The following is a 15087-nucleotide window of genomic DNA, read 5'->3' as shown; positions in this document are numbered from 1 at the left end:
GGAGAAAACCCCCCAAAGAACTCGACGAAACATCGAAAACAGTTGGTAAAAAATGACTAGGGGTAGCTCTTCCCTGGATCTGTGCTGGCTGGCGCATATAGAAAAGAACTGATGAGAGCGTGCCTGAGTGCCACCTATTTAGGCACTGCAAAGGTCACTTCCAGTGCAGACCACACTGATGACACCATGTGAAGCCAAACACCACCACCCACTAGTGTGCAGGGGTGCTGCTTACGAAACGTTTTCCGGATCCAGTCTGATGGCTTTGGAAATGTAAAAGGTAAGGAATCTGTGCCTAGATATCTCTATCAGATATAAAGGTCTTCACTGCTCTACACTCTACAAGTGCTGTCAGTCAACAATGACTAAAAAGATATGTAAACAACGATGCATGCTTACTGACATGGAACATGAAGACAATGCACTGTTTTTTTCAACATTTTTAATCGCCTTTATTGTATAATTGCCAATAGTTCTACATATACATTATTAAATACAGTGATGGCTGGTTTCAAAAGATGTCACTAATTTAGATGTCATCATTAACATTTAAAAATAAATCATTTTTGCGCTGTACAAAAAACCAACAACAATATAATGTGAATTGCAAACTGGCCAATATGACTCTACAGTACAGTAAATAAAATAAGACATTTAAATGAGCTCACTGTATACGACATTCACTGAACATTTTTTTTTTTTAATTATAAGAATACATAGTTGAAATTGGGTACAAAGCAAGGTAGCATATTTTTTTAACAAGCCAAATTCCGTACATTTTATTTTAAGCTAAAAGAAAACTCTGAAACAGTGGCACTAAAACACGGACATCATGTTTTGAAAACAATAAAATATATAGGTTTGTCCACCATAGTTTAAAAAACACGAATCTGTAACCTCTGTAGTTTGCTGATGCAGCATTTATTTCTAACTAAGGCAATTCAATAATCTCAAAACCCTCTTCAGGTGTATTCGCCAGTAAAGCCCAGTGGATTTTAGTATTGCTCGTTTCACTCATGAGGTCAGAAATATTAGTCTCATCTCCACTATATTTTCAGGTGTTTGGTTGCATAGAATAGAGGATAAATCCAAAATCAGGGTAAACATTTAATTACATTTAGGATGCAGGCATTGAACTGCATTGTCAAGAGTTAATTAGATCAGTTCAGTCTACAGGACAATGAAGTTCTAGAAAAAACAAAATGTCAGTTTAGCCCATTGTTCTAGACAGTGATAAAACACTTCTGTGGTCACATCATGTTGGGCTGTGCTGACTAAGCCCAGAGTGCCTTTTTTATGCGCTTGAGGCATGTAAAATGCATTAATTTTACCAAATATTTCTCTGTTAGGGCTTGATTTTCAGACTGTACAGCTTGGAACAGTTACTGAGCTGTCTAAAGTAAGGCACTACCTCACAGAAATACTGGGTTAAATGAATTCATTTTACAAACTGCAGGATCTCGGCTCTGCACTCAACCTGCGCAGCCCATCATGGGCAACCTGATGTTTAGGAATTACTTTTTCCAAACTGATCAAATTGTAGCCAAATGCGAAGCCTTCAATTTTGTGAGAAACTTTTGATGATGCTATTGTGTGTACCGTTGGAAGCTTGGCATGAATGACAAAACACTGCACTGGAACAATATGGGCATCCATTAAATCCACTTCTGGCATTTATATGTCCCTTTCATTGGAGGCAAGTAGAGAAGGATACCAACTTGGCAGCACCAGTTCGTTCTGACAACATTAAGACTAGGTATATTGCATCATTTAGTAGCATTTCCTAGTATGAGGTTTTGTCCTCTTGAGACATTCAGTTGCCCCTGTGATGGGATAAGTAAACAAAGCACTTTGCATTTTATGTTATTTTGCAAGTTTTATGAACATCTTAGAATTTTTTATTTTAAATCCTTTTAAAAACAAAATAGCATAAGAACCTATCTGGTGGCACTGGAATTTTTGTTAACACTTAACAATACACTTGTATGTCATAGAGTGGCATTATATATTTTAAACGACGTACAAGTCAGGAAAAGTCTTGTTTTTATTTCCGGTGAAACTGGATAAGTGCAATAAACAAGTTTTTTGTTATTCCTTTATGATAATTGTTACTGTGAATTTGGGGGGGGTCAGTATTAATGTTATTATATATTATATATTTATGTATTATTTATTATGGTTAGTTAGTATCTGTATTATGAATTAGGATATGAGAATGTCGAATATGTATTTATATTTATGTGCTTTTATGGCTATTTTGTATTGGCCAAATAAAGTTGATGATGATGCCTAGAAAAATATAGGTCCGTATTTATACTCTGTTTGTGCTTTCTAAGCGTAATTTCTTTACGCTAATTCAGCACAAACTTAACTCTATATTTATATTTGGTGCTAGACATGTCTAGCTCCAACATATTGGAGTTAAAGTCATTTTTTGCCTGCGGAAAACTACCTTGCATCAATGAGAAGCAAGGTAGGCATTCCCATCTTAAAAATTGTGCTAGCCCCATATTTATCCCCGTGCTAAAATTAAGCACGGGTCGATGGAGGCCTTAAATAATGGTGCTAAGCTTGCTTAGCGCCATTATTTAACACCTGGGTCAGGGCAGGAGTTAGGGGACCTGTGGGCCTTTTTCCATGATCAAGACCATGGAAAGAGCCCACAGGTGCCCTTTACCTAGCCCCAGGTACACCCCCACCCACACCAGAGGGACAAAGGAGGTTGAAGGACCCCATCCCAGGTAAGTAGAGGTAAGTTTATTTTTTTTATTTTATGTAGTGCCATAGGGGGGCCTAACTTGGGCCCCCCTACATGGCACTGGGCCCAGTCGCCATGACCAGGGGACATATATCCACTGGGCATGGCCATTGGGGTGGTGGGCATGACTCCTGTCTTAACTAAGACAGGAATCATGTCCATGGGGTTTGAAACGTTATAAAATGACTCTAGACTGGTTAGATGCAATTTTCTGTCTCTGCCCATACTAGCGTCATCCTTTGACGCTAAACCCCCTGTTCCCCCTACACCTCCCCCACCCAGCTAGCGTCCTTTTTTATGACGCAAGACGGGCCTTACCGCCAGCTACAGTCATACCATAAATATGATGCCCGGCCGGTGTCTTGGGATGGCGCTAGTTGGCAGTATACTTTTTGACACTAAACTGCGTTAGCGCTGTTTAGCGTCAAAAAGTATAAATCAGGGCCATAATTTTGCAACACCAAAGTGCAAAAGCAGAACGAAGTAATGAAATACACTGTTTTGGCAAAAATCGATGAGCACAAATGTAATGTTTTTAGTCAATGCAAATGTAGGTTTTGAGCTGTATACTTGGGAAATATCCATCCAACAATGCACTGCATATATGCAAACCTTATGTCATCTAGTCCCAAGTTCTAACATGGCTACATGATGTGGATATTAGGAAAGGAAAATCTTTAATATTGATTCAGATGAAGTGGATTTGACTTTCTTTGTTAAATTGTTCTGTTGCTTGTCAATGTAGGGAAAAATCGAACTGGAAATACACAAAAACTTGTTAGCTTTTGCTCCCTGTTCTTGCCTGACTGTGTATTTAGAACAATGAGCCATCCTTTATATGTGGGAGCTCATGCTGCTCCAGTGGACAAAATATCCTGCCGTCCCATATAAGCAGTGATCTCTCTGTTAATGAACATCCTGAGTGTGTGGAAGATGGAGAGGTAGGGACATGCCAAACAGCATTGATCTATTTGCTTTCCAGACTGGCTAGTTCCTCTAGCCTACCACTGTTGGAGTAGCCATAGAAAATCTGTCTCTGCTCACCAACAAAACAATGAGGCAGAAGACAGCAGCCATGTTCCTTTCAAATAAATTGCCTGTTCTTTGTATGCTATTATCTGTTAAGTGCTGATTTTCCATCTCCTAAAGTTTCTAGGCTTAAAACATGACTCTCCTAGCTACTAATCAATGAGACTGTGTTCAGGAGAAAGACAGTATTTTGGAGAGTTCATTCATGCTACCGAGGAGCATTTATGTTATGCTACGCTGACTTCACAGAACTACTAAATATCCATGAAGGAGCTGCCTTTTCTATGGCTTCCTGATGATGGTAACGCACAATTTTGGTTGTACCTTCATACGTTACAGAGGTAACATTACAGTGTAATCATCAAGCATATATATTGTGTGCCTTAATGTTACTACGTAAAGTGGAGCCTTCAAATCGTATAATTGAAGGTGCATTCACACTAGAAGACTATAATCTTATATATGTGTGTGTGTTCTAACATTTGACTTTAACATGCCAAATTGTAGTACTCATTCACACTTATATCTATGTATTTTTGATTTGTACTGCTTTATTGAAACTGAATATATTCATGTTTCATTTATACTTGTTGCCTTCATTTATAATTGCAAGGTGAACTTATAATCGTGTTTTTCAAACATGCACTAAGTGTTTATTAAGTTAGCATAACTGAAAGCCCTTAAGCATTTGCTTTTGTGCTTAAACTTCACTGTGGAGTTTTGCTTGCGTTGCAATGTTCTTTCTTTGCAGGTGCACTTGTATGATTCTACAGCTAGTGAAAGGCATATTGGGAATTCAGGATAGTGAGGTCCGGGTGGATACTTTGGCAAGGAGAAGGAAGCTCTAAAAAACTAAAAAGAAAAGACTCATGTTTGTGTATCAGGCACCAGGAACGTCCAGGGCCGTCCTGATGTCCAAATCATGAGATGAGAAACCTGAGGGGAGTTGCCAGTTTATTCTCTTGTGCCAACACATTCCTACTTCCTGAGAATTTACTAGGGTTTCCCTTAGTTTAGGACAGGGTATTTAGATTAACATAGTTTTTCTCCCACGATTAGGTAAGAGGACCAAACTGATATACAGATCATCAGATTCTGTTTCCCATCTTATGTATTGCTTTTACTGAGATTCTTGTATGCCTTATGCATGTACAATATAATCTCATTTGGCGTTTTACCTTGCCTTTGGTGGTTTTGCACTTAAATAATAAGTTGTTGAGATTCATTTCTATTAGATTGGCTCTTAACTTGTAATAAACTTTTGAATTGTATGTATTGTCTTCTGGTATCTGATGTGTGACCAAATGGGTTGCACTGTAAATTGAATTGTAAGGTTGATTCTAGTTTTAATTTACCTCTCAAGCATTCAAAAAAGGTCAATTGCAAGAAGATAAGTAAGAACAAGGGCACAGAGCTCTAGCAAAGATAACCGACTAAATATTTGCCAAAATATCAGTTTATATTTTCAACAGCACCATCACGTTCACTTGTTTCATAGCCATAGGTGCTCCACCAGACTACAATGTGACCATGCAAGCTATAGTGATTCTAACTATGGCATATATTTACAAGCAGCCTGCACTGCTGGTGTGTCACTTTTAGTGATGCACCCCTGGCACAGGCTGCTGACCCATATCTACAAGGCCACGCAAAGCCACTCTGCGTGGCTTTTCATGACCTTGTAGATATGGAGTAAGGCAACGCAGTGCAAGTCGCTGGGTTGCCTTACTTTGCGTCATGGAGGCATTTCAATGGGTGTTGTGTGGGTGTTCCCACGCAACACCCATAGATTTTGACACATTTCCAGATTTACATGGTTTTGTAAACCTGGGAATGCGTCAAAAGTCTACATCGCCCCAGGGGTAGTGTAAGAGTGATGCAACGGGTAGAAATATCTTTATTTCTCCCCGTTTTCAGCTCTTTCTATGTGTGCTGCATTTTGCAGCACACATAGAAAGAGGAAAACACCTCCATTGATTGTTTTTGTGCAGGAAGGTATCTCTTCCTGCACAAAAACAATCACCCCCACAACGCGGGCACCCTTGCACTATGGTGTAAGGGTGCCTGCACTGGCACATGACAGCAGCTTCTGCACCATGGCACGGGGAGAAGACAGAAATGCACCATATCTTGAAGATATATTGCATTTCTGCCCTTTGCAGGTGGCCAGGGTAGCGCAGCAAGGCACTTGCTGCACCGCCCTGCACTAGGGGTCTTGTAAATATGGCCCCATCTATTTAAGGATATGCCTGATTGACTCAGACATACGCTTTTTGTAGCCCATGAGACTCACATTTCTAAATGCAGCAAAAAAAGGTCAAACTACACAACTGTGAGTTTTCAAGTCTCTTATTCTAGGAGTGTATGAAGGTAGAATAGCATTACCCGAACACTCCATGAGGCTGACAAAAAATGAGACCTTGTCATTCATGCATAGGAACAATCTGAAATGTCGGAAGGGCAACAAACCGGTACATAAAGGTCGCCGTGGAAGGGAAATTCATGGCTCCAAAGAGCTGCTGTGGCACTATGCTCCAAAGAACTGCTGTGGCAGTATGCACAAATAAACTCCATATTAAAATGGCGCTCATTAATTAAAAGAACACTCAGGCCCTCATTACAACTTTGGTGGTCTTTTTGCAAGACCGCCGCTGCCGCCAACCGACCGCCAACCGTTGGCGGTCTGAAGACTGCCATATTTGGAGTAGCTTTGGATTTCCGCCCATTTAGAGGCGGGAATCCGATCCCGTCAGCCTGACTGACGGAGGAAGAGAGGCGGTTCCACTACCAGCAGCACCACCATGCCAAGAGGACGCCGCCCACCGTATTATGATGCGTAATACGGCACAGTGGTATCCAGTACGGCGGTGCGGTGCTGGCGGTAGCAGACACCAGGACCCATCCCCTCCCGGATGACCACCTCGCTGAAACAGAGAAGTGGATTGTCCGAAAGGGGTGGGCATTGGTGCATTTGTGTAGTGTGTGCGTGTACGTGTAGCGGAATGGGTTTGCGTGAGTGTATGTATGTGTGCGTGGAGGGTGTGTCTGCATGCATGCGGATGAGTGCGGGTGCGTGCATGGAGGTGTGCGTATGAGTGGGGGTACATGGAGGTGTGTGTATGAGTGGGGGGTGCATGGAGGTGTGCGTATGAATGGGGGTTGCATGGAGGTGTGTGGACGTGTGGGGGGTGCATGGAGGTGTGTAGATGTGTGGGGGTGTATGTGCCAGCGACAGGAATGGGGATCCCTGTCACTGGGTGCATTACCGCCAGGCTTTTCATGGTGGGACGACCGCCGCAAAAAGACTGGCGTTTTGCTGCCTCGTAATAAGGCCAGCGGTCTGTGGCCTGCTGCCGGCCCGGAGGAGCTCACTATCGGCTGCATCGGTGAGACCGCACTGGCAGGCCGGGTGGCATTGTGGTGGTTTGGCATCAGCCAAACCGCCGTACTTGTAATGCGGCGGTCCTTACTGACGGATCTGCAGCGGTAAGACCACCACTGTGGGTGTGGTGGTCTTAAGACCACCACACTAGGAATCAGGGCCTCAATCTCTTTAATAACTTTAACTAAAAATAATCAGTAAACGAATATTCAGCAAATAAATGACACAAGACAATAAACAGGAGGGACAGTGAATATTCCTCACATGTTTAGAAAGGAAACAGTAGCTAGCCTTTGTTATGTTCCAGGATATTGCTTTGATAAGTTATTATAATAAACCTGGTCCTGAGGGTGTTTGGACCAGAGGGATTCCTTTATGAAGTGCACCTCAGGCTTCAAGGAACAAGAATTCTTGCAGCATAATTCTGTTTTTTGATTTTGGATTCCAGTTACAGCGCTGAAATGCTTTCAGTTTGATTGGTGCTTGGACCCACAGCCCACCACTTCCGAACACTGATTTGGATGTGAGAGGTACTGTGGGAATGGATAGACTATCTCCATTTCCAGTGGTACCTCTCCCAAATTGATCCCCGCTAGAGGATCACTGTGTGGATGGGGGCAGGCCTTGAACAGGCAGGGGCAGACCCTCCACGAGAGCGGAGGAGCTTTACCCCTCTAAAAAAATGCCCCAAAAATACCCCCGAGCTGAAAAATAAAATAGCAATAAGTTTTCTTTATTACTATTTTATTATTCAGCACCCCATCCTGAACCGAGTGTCAGGACAGGGTGGGGCAATAGCTGCTGAGTGACAGCAGGAGAGATCAGTATACTTTAGTTTAAATTGCGCATATCCCTTGCCACAGCCAGCCTGACATGCGCACTTTAAACTTTTCTAACCCAGCTGTATTAAGACAGCTGGGTTAGAGACGGCACAGGCCTCCAGCTCTCTGGTAAGCAATGAGAGAGGCTGCTCCCAATAATCCAGACGCTGGTTTCATGCTGGCTACCAGCATGAAACTAGCATCAGGATTTGGTAGCACTGTTTCCTCGTCCCTACACTGCGTTGGAGCCACAACAAGAGGAGGACGCCGTGAGGAGAGGAAGGCCGGTCGTGTCAGGTAAGTGCTTTTTCTTTTTTTTTTTTTATATATTATTGTATCCCTCATCCCCACTCTCCCCGCCGAAAATACAAACCAGCTGCTACTGTGAGCAGGGATCCACCCCACCAGACCACCAGGAAAATAGAAACGGGGGAATGGTCTCCCAGCATAGCCAATTACTCCTCCCACTGAGGGGCAATGCAGTCTCTCTGTTACCATGGGAGGTGCAATAGAGAGTATACTCTAATCTGCCCATCCCAAAGGACACAGAAAACCCACTAGAGATTACGGATAGGATTTTTTTAAAGAAAAAAAGAATATGCTGGGGGCCGTTCCATCCTTGTTTCAGGTTATACACCCATCCCGGCACCCAAACAATATGTCTGCCCCCGCAGGGCCAGATGGTGGGTCTACTGCCATCTGCTCATCGCAGAGGTCGAGCATATGCACTTGTTTTTTTAAAGAATGAAGCCACACCATCTGGGTTCCCATAGGTCTCTAATTTCAGAAAATCCCACGGTTAAGAGGTGGGGATGGCCAACAATGGGCCCAAATACTGCAGCTACTCACATCCCAAGAATCCATGTAAATTCAAAACAAAATTCTGGATAGTACCATGGTGTGCTTTATGGAACTGCCTATTCCATGTGATAGGGTCACCTAGATAAATGGGGTACCATTTTTATTGAAAGTGTGCAAATAAAACACATTTTGGAAAATGCCCTCAGAATCACCTGATGTAATGAGTCATCCCAATTTCAAAGAGGTATAAATAACCTCTAATCCTACACACTTAGGAAAAGTGGAACTTTCCTTCATACTCATGTTTTAATTAGATTTCTCCTTTTAAAATGATGCATGATCAGAACATAATGATAATTCATTATAAGCTGCAGCTCAGTTGATGACATTTGGTATTGTGTATTTTTACACCAATGAAAAACACTATGGGGGCTATTCACACAGGTAATTTAACCTGGTGATTAATTTACATGTGTAATTTACTCTTACACTTTGGAGTAACGTAAGTACTTTGGGCTATTTATGAAATCCAAGTGTAAAGTTCCTCAAAAATGTAGACCAACATGCCTATGCTCCTGAAAAATAGGCTACAGCCAAATTGCTGAGTGTAAGTTACAGGTGCTTAAAAACAGCAGTAAGTTCGACACCATACAAGGCCAACTACTGATACTGCAACTCATTCCAATAGAAAACAGAGGGGGTAAGGACTTAAAATAAAACCCCATTGGAAGTAAGGTTATGTTAAATTAATTTATTTGAAATAGATAAAAGTATAAATAAATATAATTTAATGTTAAATCTAAAAATAAAACATTTATTATTTAAATATAACTGATTAATAGAAAACAGAATTCAAAATTATGTTAATAGTGCCGTAGTATTTTAGCATTTTTGTATTTTGTTTTACTTTTAAAATAAACATGTAAAATGAACTATATTAATATCTAACATATACACATTTTTTCATATTTAAAAAAAAAAAATCATACTCTTTTTAAATGGTTCCTATATTTTACCATATGAAGAGCTATACAACTACTGTGGAGTCTCCCTACGGTAAAATTTGGGGGAAAGTAAAAAAGCTGACAAGTAACACAATATATATTAAAAATGAATTAATTTAATTAATTTAAATATACTAAATTAAATCAAAAATATTTTTTGAAGTTTAAACAAAAGTAAGAAAACAAAAGCATATTAAGCATTATTAATTATAAAAATTCATGTATATCATTAACTAGAATTACTTTCATTATCTTTTAATAAAATGTAATGTACATTATTTATGCATTCAATAAAGGTTGTTGTTTTTTTTATAATTAAATAATACATGTTTCATTGTTATCATTAAATTATATTAATTTATATTTTTAACGATTTTAATTTAATGTAACATTATTTCCTATCAGGTTTCATTTTAAAACCCTACCGCCATTATTTTCTATGAGAGGGTGCTGAAGTACGAGTGGTTGGCCATGTATGGTGCTGGACTTACTCAAGTTCTTAAATGGAGTAATCTACTATGTTTTGTGTCCCTTTTGGTTTTAGTAACTTTAGAAGTGCAGTTACTTAATAGTAATGGGCTTACTTTTTTGTGGGTGTGTGCATGTCCATCCCTAAACCCCTCCCTAATCCTTTCTAAACTCTTCCTTATCCCCTGCCTAAACCCTTCCCATTTAGTAGTTGTAAGGATGCCTTGTTCCAGTCATTCCCTGGTCCCGCCAACATTTACTACTAAGTAGTAAACTTGCATGTGTGAGCATCTCCCCATAAAACAGACAGCAGAGGTGGAGGTGAAGATTTACACTTGTAGGTTTGTTAACAGCATTTTGTAATACTTTAGTAGTACTATTGCTATATTAATAAACATACTACAAAATATAGTATGTAAATAGGCCTCATTGATTTTAGATTTTGTGAAAAGGGTCTATCTTTCAACTTGTTGTTTCCTGTTAGATATAAAAGATAAAAATGTATCTGCAATTAGGTATTTACATTTCTTGAACACACCAGCCAATAAAAGACAAAACCTTGAATATGTATATTCAGGTACGGATTAACAATCTTCAGGGAACCATAAATTCACTGACTAGGACACCTCTAATGTCTATCATTTAGTATACAACAGTATATTTGGAGGTCATTCAGTCTAGATTCCAATTATAGTTTGTCACTAGATTTACAAAAGGGAGCAAGGCTCTTGTCACCTGTAAGGCACCGGTGATGTTTAGTTGAATATCATTAGAATCTACTCCAGGGCCCAAAAAACGAGGTTAATCACAATTCAAAAGCAAACCCTTATAATTGGTAATTTATCACTAGATGATGCTTTAGTTGAAACACTAATAAGCCTGCTTCACAACAAGAATTTCCCACATTTCTCTCTGTCGAACTTGATACTAGAGTCCCCAGGGCTCATATTGTGTTGTTATGAAGTAAAACGTTATCCTGTTACTGTAATAAGAACGGCAATAAGCTGTCCATATATCGCAGTCTTGCCACAACAATGATTTACAGTCCCAAACCACACTTTTCAAAAGAAGTTTTTTTCTCTTCACTTTCAAACTCTTTAGATGTAGACTTCCTCCACTACATGTGGATATTGTTGTGTAACTCATCAAATGTTTCTAAACTAAAGCAGGTGCGCATGTGCTTTTTTATGAATGGATCTCTGTGCGTTTTACAACAAAAAAGTCAATTCTCCCCGTAAATCTTAAATAGAGCAGGTAAAGGAACTTCTAGTGTAAAAGGTTACATACAAATAACTGTGCCGTTAGAAGGAGAAATCCACCTGAAATGCTGGCTATACGTTCTGCTGATGACACAGGACTCATGCACATATATACAATCTCACTGCAACGTCACTGCAAAAGTCTCCTTCAATTGCAGTGAACAGTGGGATCCACTGGATACGTAACAACTCCTATGATTCAAGAGTCGAACAACAAATTAGATCATGGCGTGCACCTTATAAATAGTCATTTTTATTTGTCTATCGCTCAGTATCCACCACTGTGGAATACCCTATATCTGCATACTACATGCAGGCCAACAGAGTGATTATTTGAATAAAGTTATATTTGCCCTACTGGAAATGATCGTTGGAGTGTGATGGAACCGTTGCAACCAATGCCCTTCTACGAAGATCTACTGAAATGAGCCGGCTCCATTTATGCTGTTGTTTGATTATTCCCTTTTTAAATATAGTGTGATCACGGCATGTTTTCACAGCACTGGTGATAATGGTCTACATCAGTTCAGAACCCGACCTCTTCAACAACTCCATGCACACAAACCATAGAAACAGCAACACAATCGAAAGTTATCTCATACAACACCTGCCAGTTTTTCAAACAGCTGAATGAGTTAATCACCCATTCACTTAAACAAGGTGTTTGATGTCCTGTACAATTCTTGTGCTGAACGCTTTGAGCAATGCAGGGCATTAAAAAATGGAAACCATTTCTCCTGCTTCATGAGATACACTAGGAAATGCCCTCTGAGAGCTATAAGTTCTCCACACCAGCTTCATGTGTTTGTGCACGCATTCAACGCAAAGAAGTGCAGCATTCTTATCATCAATTTGGGATCTCGAGCATTCACAAATTGTGATTGCCAAGCAGTGAAACTTCAAGGCACATTTCTAAGTACGACCTGGAGGCCAAACTCAGGAAGGGCAGTAATTGGACAAGCTATGTAGCACCCTTTTACAGTTTTTACATACCTGCTGGTTTACTACAAGATTTCAGATAAGAGCAGCATACAAAGGAGAAGATCCATGTTAGCAGTTCTGCTGACTGGTAAACTGCTGGACAAGTCAAACTGCAGTGATTTGTTGGTCTGGCACCACAGCATGGTCAATATGATGATAAGCGCAGAAATTAAGCAGAGGCAGCTTTTGATTTGCATTGTCAGTGTAAATGCGAGTACTTGACCTGTGCACTGTCGCCATAAATAAAACATTTGTGAGCTGATTAACAGATCCGCAAGTGATAAAGCCGAAATCGATCCAAGGTTCGATGACGTTAACAAGTCAAGTTTGGCAACATTCTATATTAAATCAGGGAATGTGGAGGCAAACACTGAAAAATATTGCACATGTGTTTATAAAACAAGACTAATGTAAATCATTATGAGTAAATTCAAAATAGTGTTTACTGGAAAGGAGGAACATGATGCTCCTGAAATGCTGAGAACCCTGTGTTTAGTGCAGGCACTTTTATATACATTATATAGATATCTCTATATATATATTTTAGAACCTATTGATGTGCATTTGGATTCACAGCGCTGTCTCAAACATGATGAAGGGCGTCGATGTAGCTTCTGCATGGTCTGTGAGAATCTGTCCATTTGCAACAATGTCTGCATCTTTTTTCTTGTTATGTGCCTAGAAGAATAACAGAGTGGTTGTTAGACAAGAGACGTCAATCTGCAAGTTTGATCACATGATCACAGTACGTTGAAATGCTTTTGACAGACTGTAATGCCAACTTTATTTTGAACCACCTTCAAGCAATGGCTATGATACTTTACCAATTTCTCATAAACCTTTTTTTCTGATTGTAAATGGACCTACGTCAGAAAAAAGAAGTATATAGCACATGCATTCGATGTTCGTGGGGCTGTAACATGATTCAAGTCTCCTGTGAACATGGGAAGAAGAGGGTCTTCTTTTCAATCAAATCATGCTGCTTATATGGGAAATGTGATCAAACCAGTAAATTCATAGGAAGAACAGAGTTGAGTTGGGTTTGGCTCAGTTCTTAGAGAAATAGCACATGCCAATTTATCAAACCTTTTTCACATGCAAGTGACACAGCAAACATCAAGCAAAAATAAGATAAAAATAAAAATAAAGAATTAAATATTCTTTCTTGAAAGCTTGTGTATCACTTTAGTGCAATGTACATTAAGCATATGCTGGGCCAATAGAATTATGCGATTCTGTGCCACAACTTTTTTCGAATAATTATGGATTTGCTTCATATGCCACATAATCCATCATCTGCTGAAATACTCTGCAGATTTTAAGGAAAAAGAAATGTTTCTAGCTCAAACGGATCAAAGGTTAGTAAAAACGCAGCAGCAGATGTTTGTGCGCAGGGTGAGGCCCTTTGCAAAGGTAACCTGGTCATCTTTAATTTACCTATTTATATTATGAGTTGTTAATGAGGTAAAATCTTCACCCAAACAGTCCATGAGTATAAATGACATAAATGAAAAAAATAGTTAATACTATCAAAAAAATGTGCTGCATTAGACCGCGTAATTTGGCTTTTCTGGCTGCCTAACTTAGTCACCTTCCGGCAGCACAACAGAGCTATCTGCCTAAACCCAGAAAACGAGAATAGTGGGGCAACTGTTACCTCATGGAACTGCTGGCGTTTCCAAAGAAACAGACACCGAGGGTTGAGAAAAATATGTTAAAACCATACACACTGGTGAATCAAGTCTGTCATGAAACTGTTCCTTATCAAGAAAGTTATAGAGCATGTTTGGGAAGTGAGCGGACATTTTTTAGGGCTGATTTGAGTTTATTGCAGGTGCCTGGTTCCCTCTTCTTCACCTTTAACCTAGGTACAAGGGATACAAGGAAGCTTTATAGTTCCAACAGCAAACTGGACCTAGATACTTAGTAAGAAAAATGTTCCTACATTGTTTAAGTCTGGGCCTTAGTTGAAATAATTCTGACGAAAAGTATGAAATCCAAGAGCCTACCTCTGATTCAGCAGCAGCAGCATGGCTGGCGCTGGCCACGACCGGGACGTGGATGGGCGCAGGCGGGCATGCCTTTGGCAAGCCTTCGGCCTGCCATCAGCACGCATGCTGCACATGCCCACTGCGCAGTCACGCTATCATATGGCTGATATAGATTATTCCCACTAAAAGCTAGACCACTAACTGTGCAGTAAAAGGAAAAATGGCAGACGGGAGCCCCACGCTCTAACCGGCGAGTTGGAATGCCCCCAGAAAAACAACAAAGTAATTGCTGAACTCAAGATTTAAAAGCACAAGCCCACAAGCCCACAAACAGTTTAAAAATCATACCCCCAAAATTGTGACAAAATTTGATAAGTTCAGCGTGGTCGCGCTAACATCTAGCTGAAATAGCATCTTCCCACAAGAAGCTATACGGCTAACTGTGCAGCAAGAGAAAAAATGGTGGCTGGGAGACCCTCGATCTAACCGGCGAGTTGGAGTGCCCCCAGAAAAAACAACAAAGTAAGTAGTGAACTCAAGATTTGAATGCACAAGCCTACAGTTTCAAAATCATACCCCCAAAACTATCGCAA

At 40.2% G+C, this 15087-nt stretch overlaps 1 protein-coding gene across 1 annotated transcript in view; it reads right to left on the bottom strand.

The window, feature by feature from the left end:
• Positions 1–3024: 3024 nt before the first annotated feature.
• Positions 3025–15087, bottom strand: part of ABCC4 (ATP binding cassette subfamily C member 4 (PEL blood group)) — a 1378868-nt gene continuing 1366805 nt past the window's right edge. The window contains exon 31 of the mRNA XM_069205134.1: positions 3025–13181. Coding sequence (XP_069061235.1) covers positions 13074–13181 — 108 coding nt within the window. The 3' untranslated portion in view covers positions 3025–13073. The remainder of the gene's footprint in view (positions 13182–15087) is intronic.

Source organism: Pleurodeles waltl, chromosome 8 (genome assembly GCF_031143425.1).
Source record: "Pleurodeles waltl isolate 20211129_DDA chromosome 8, aPleWal1.hap1.20221129, whole genome shotgun sequence".
Taxonomy (NCBI): Eukaryota; Metazoa; Chordata; class Amphibia; order Caudata; family Salamandridae; genus Pleurodeles; species Pleurodeles waltl.
Note: the sequence above shows the minus strand (reverse complement) of the source record. Positions and strands in the feature narration are given on the sequence as shown.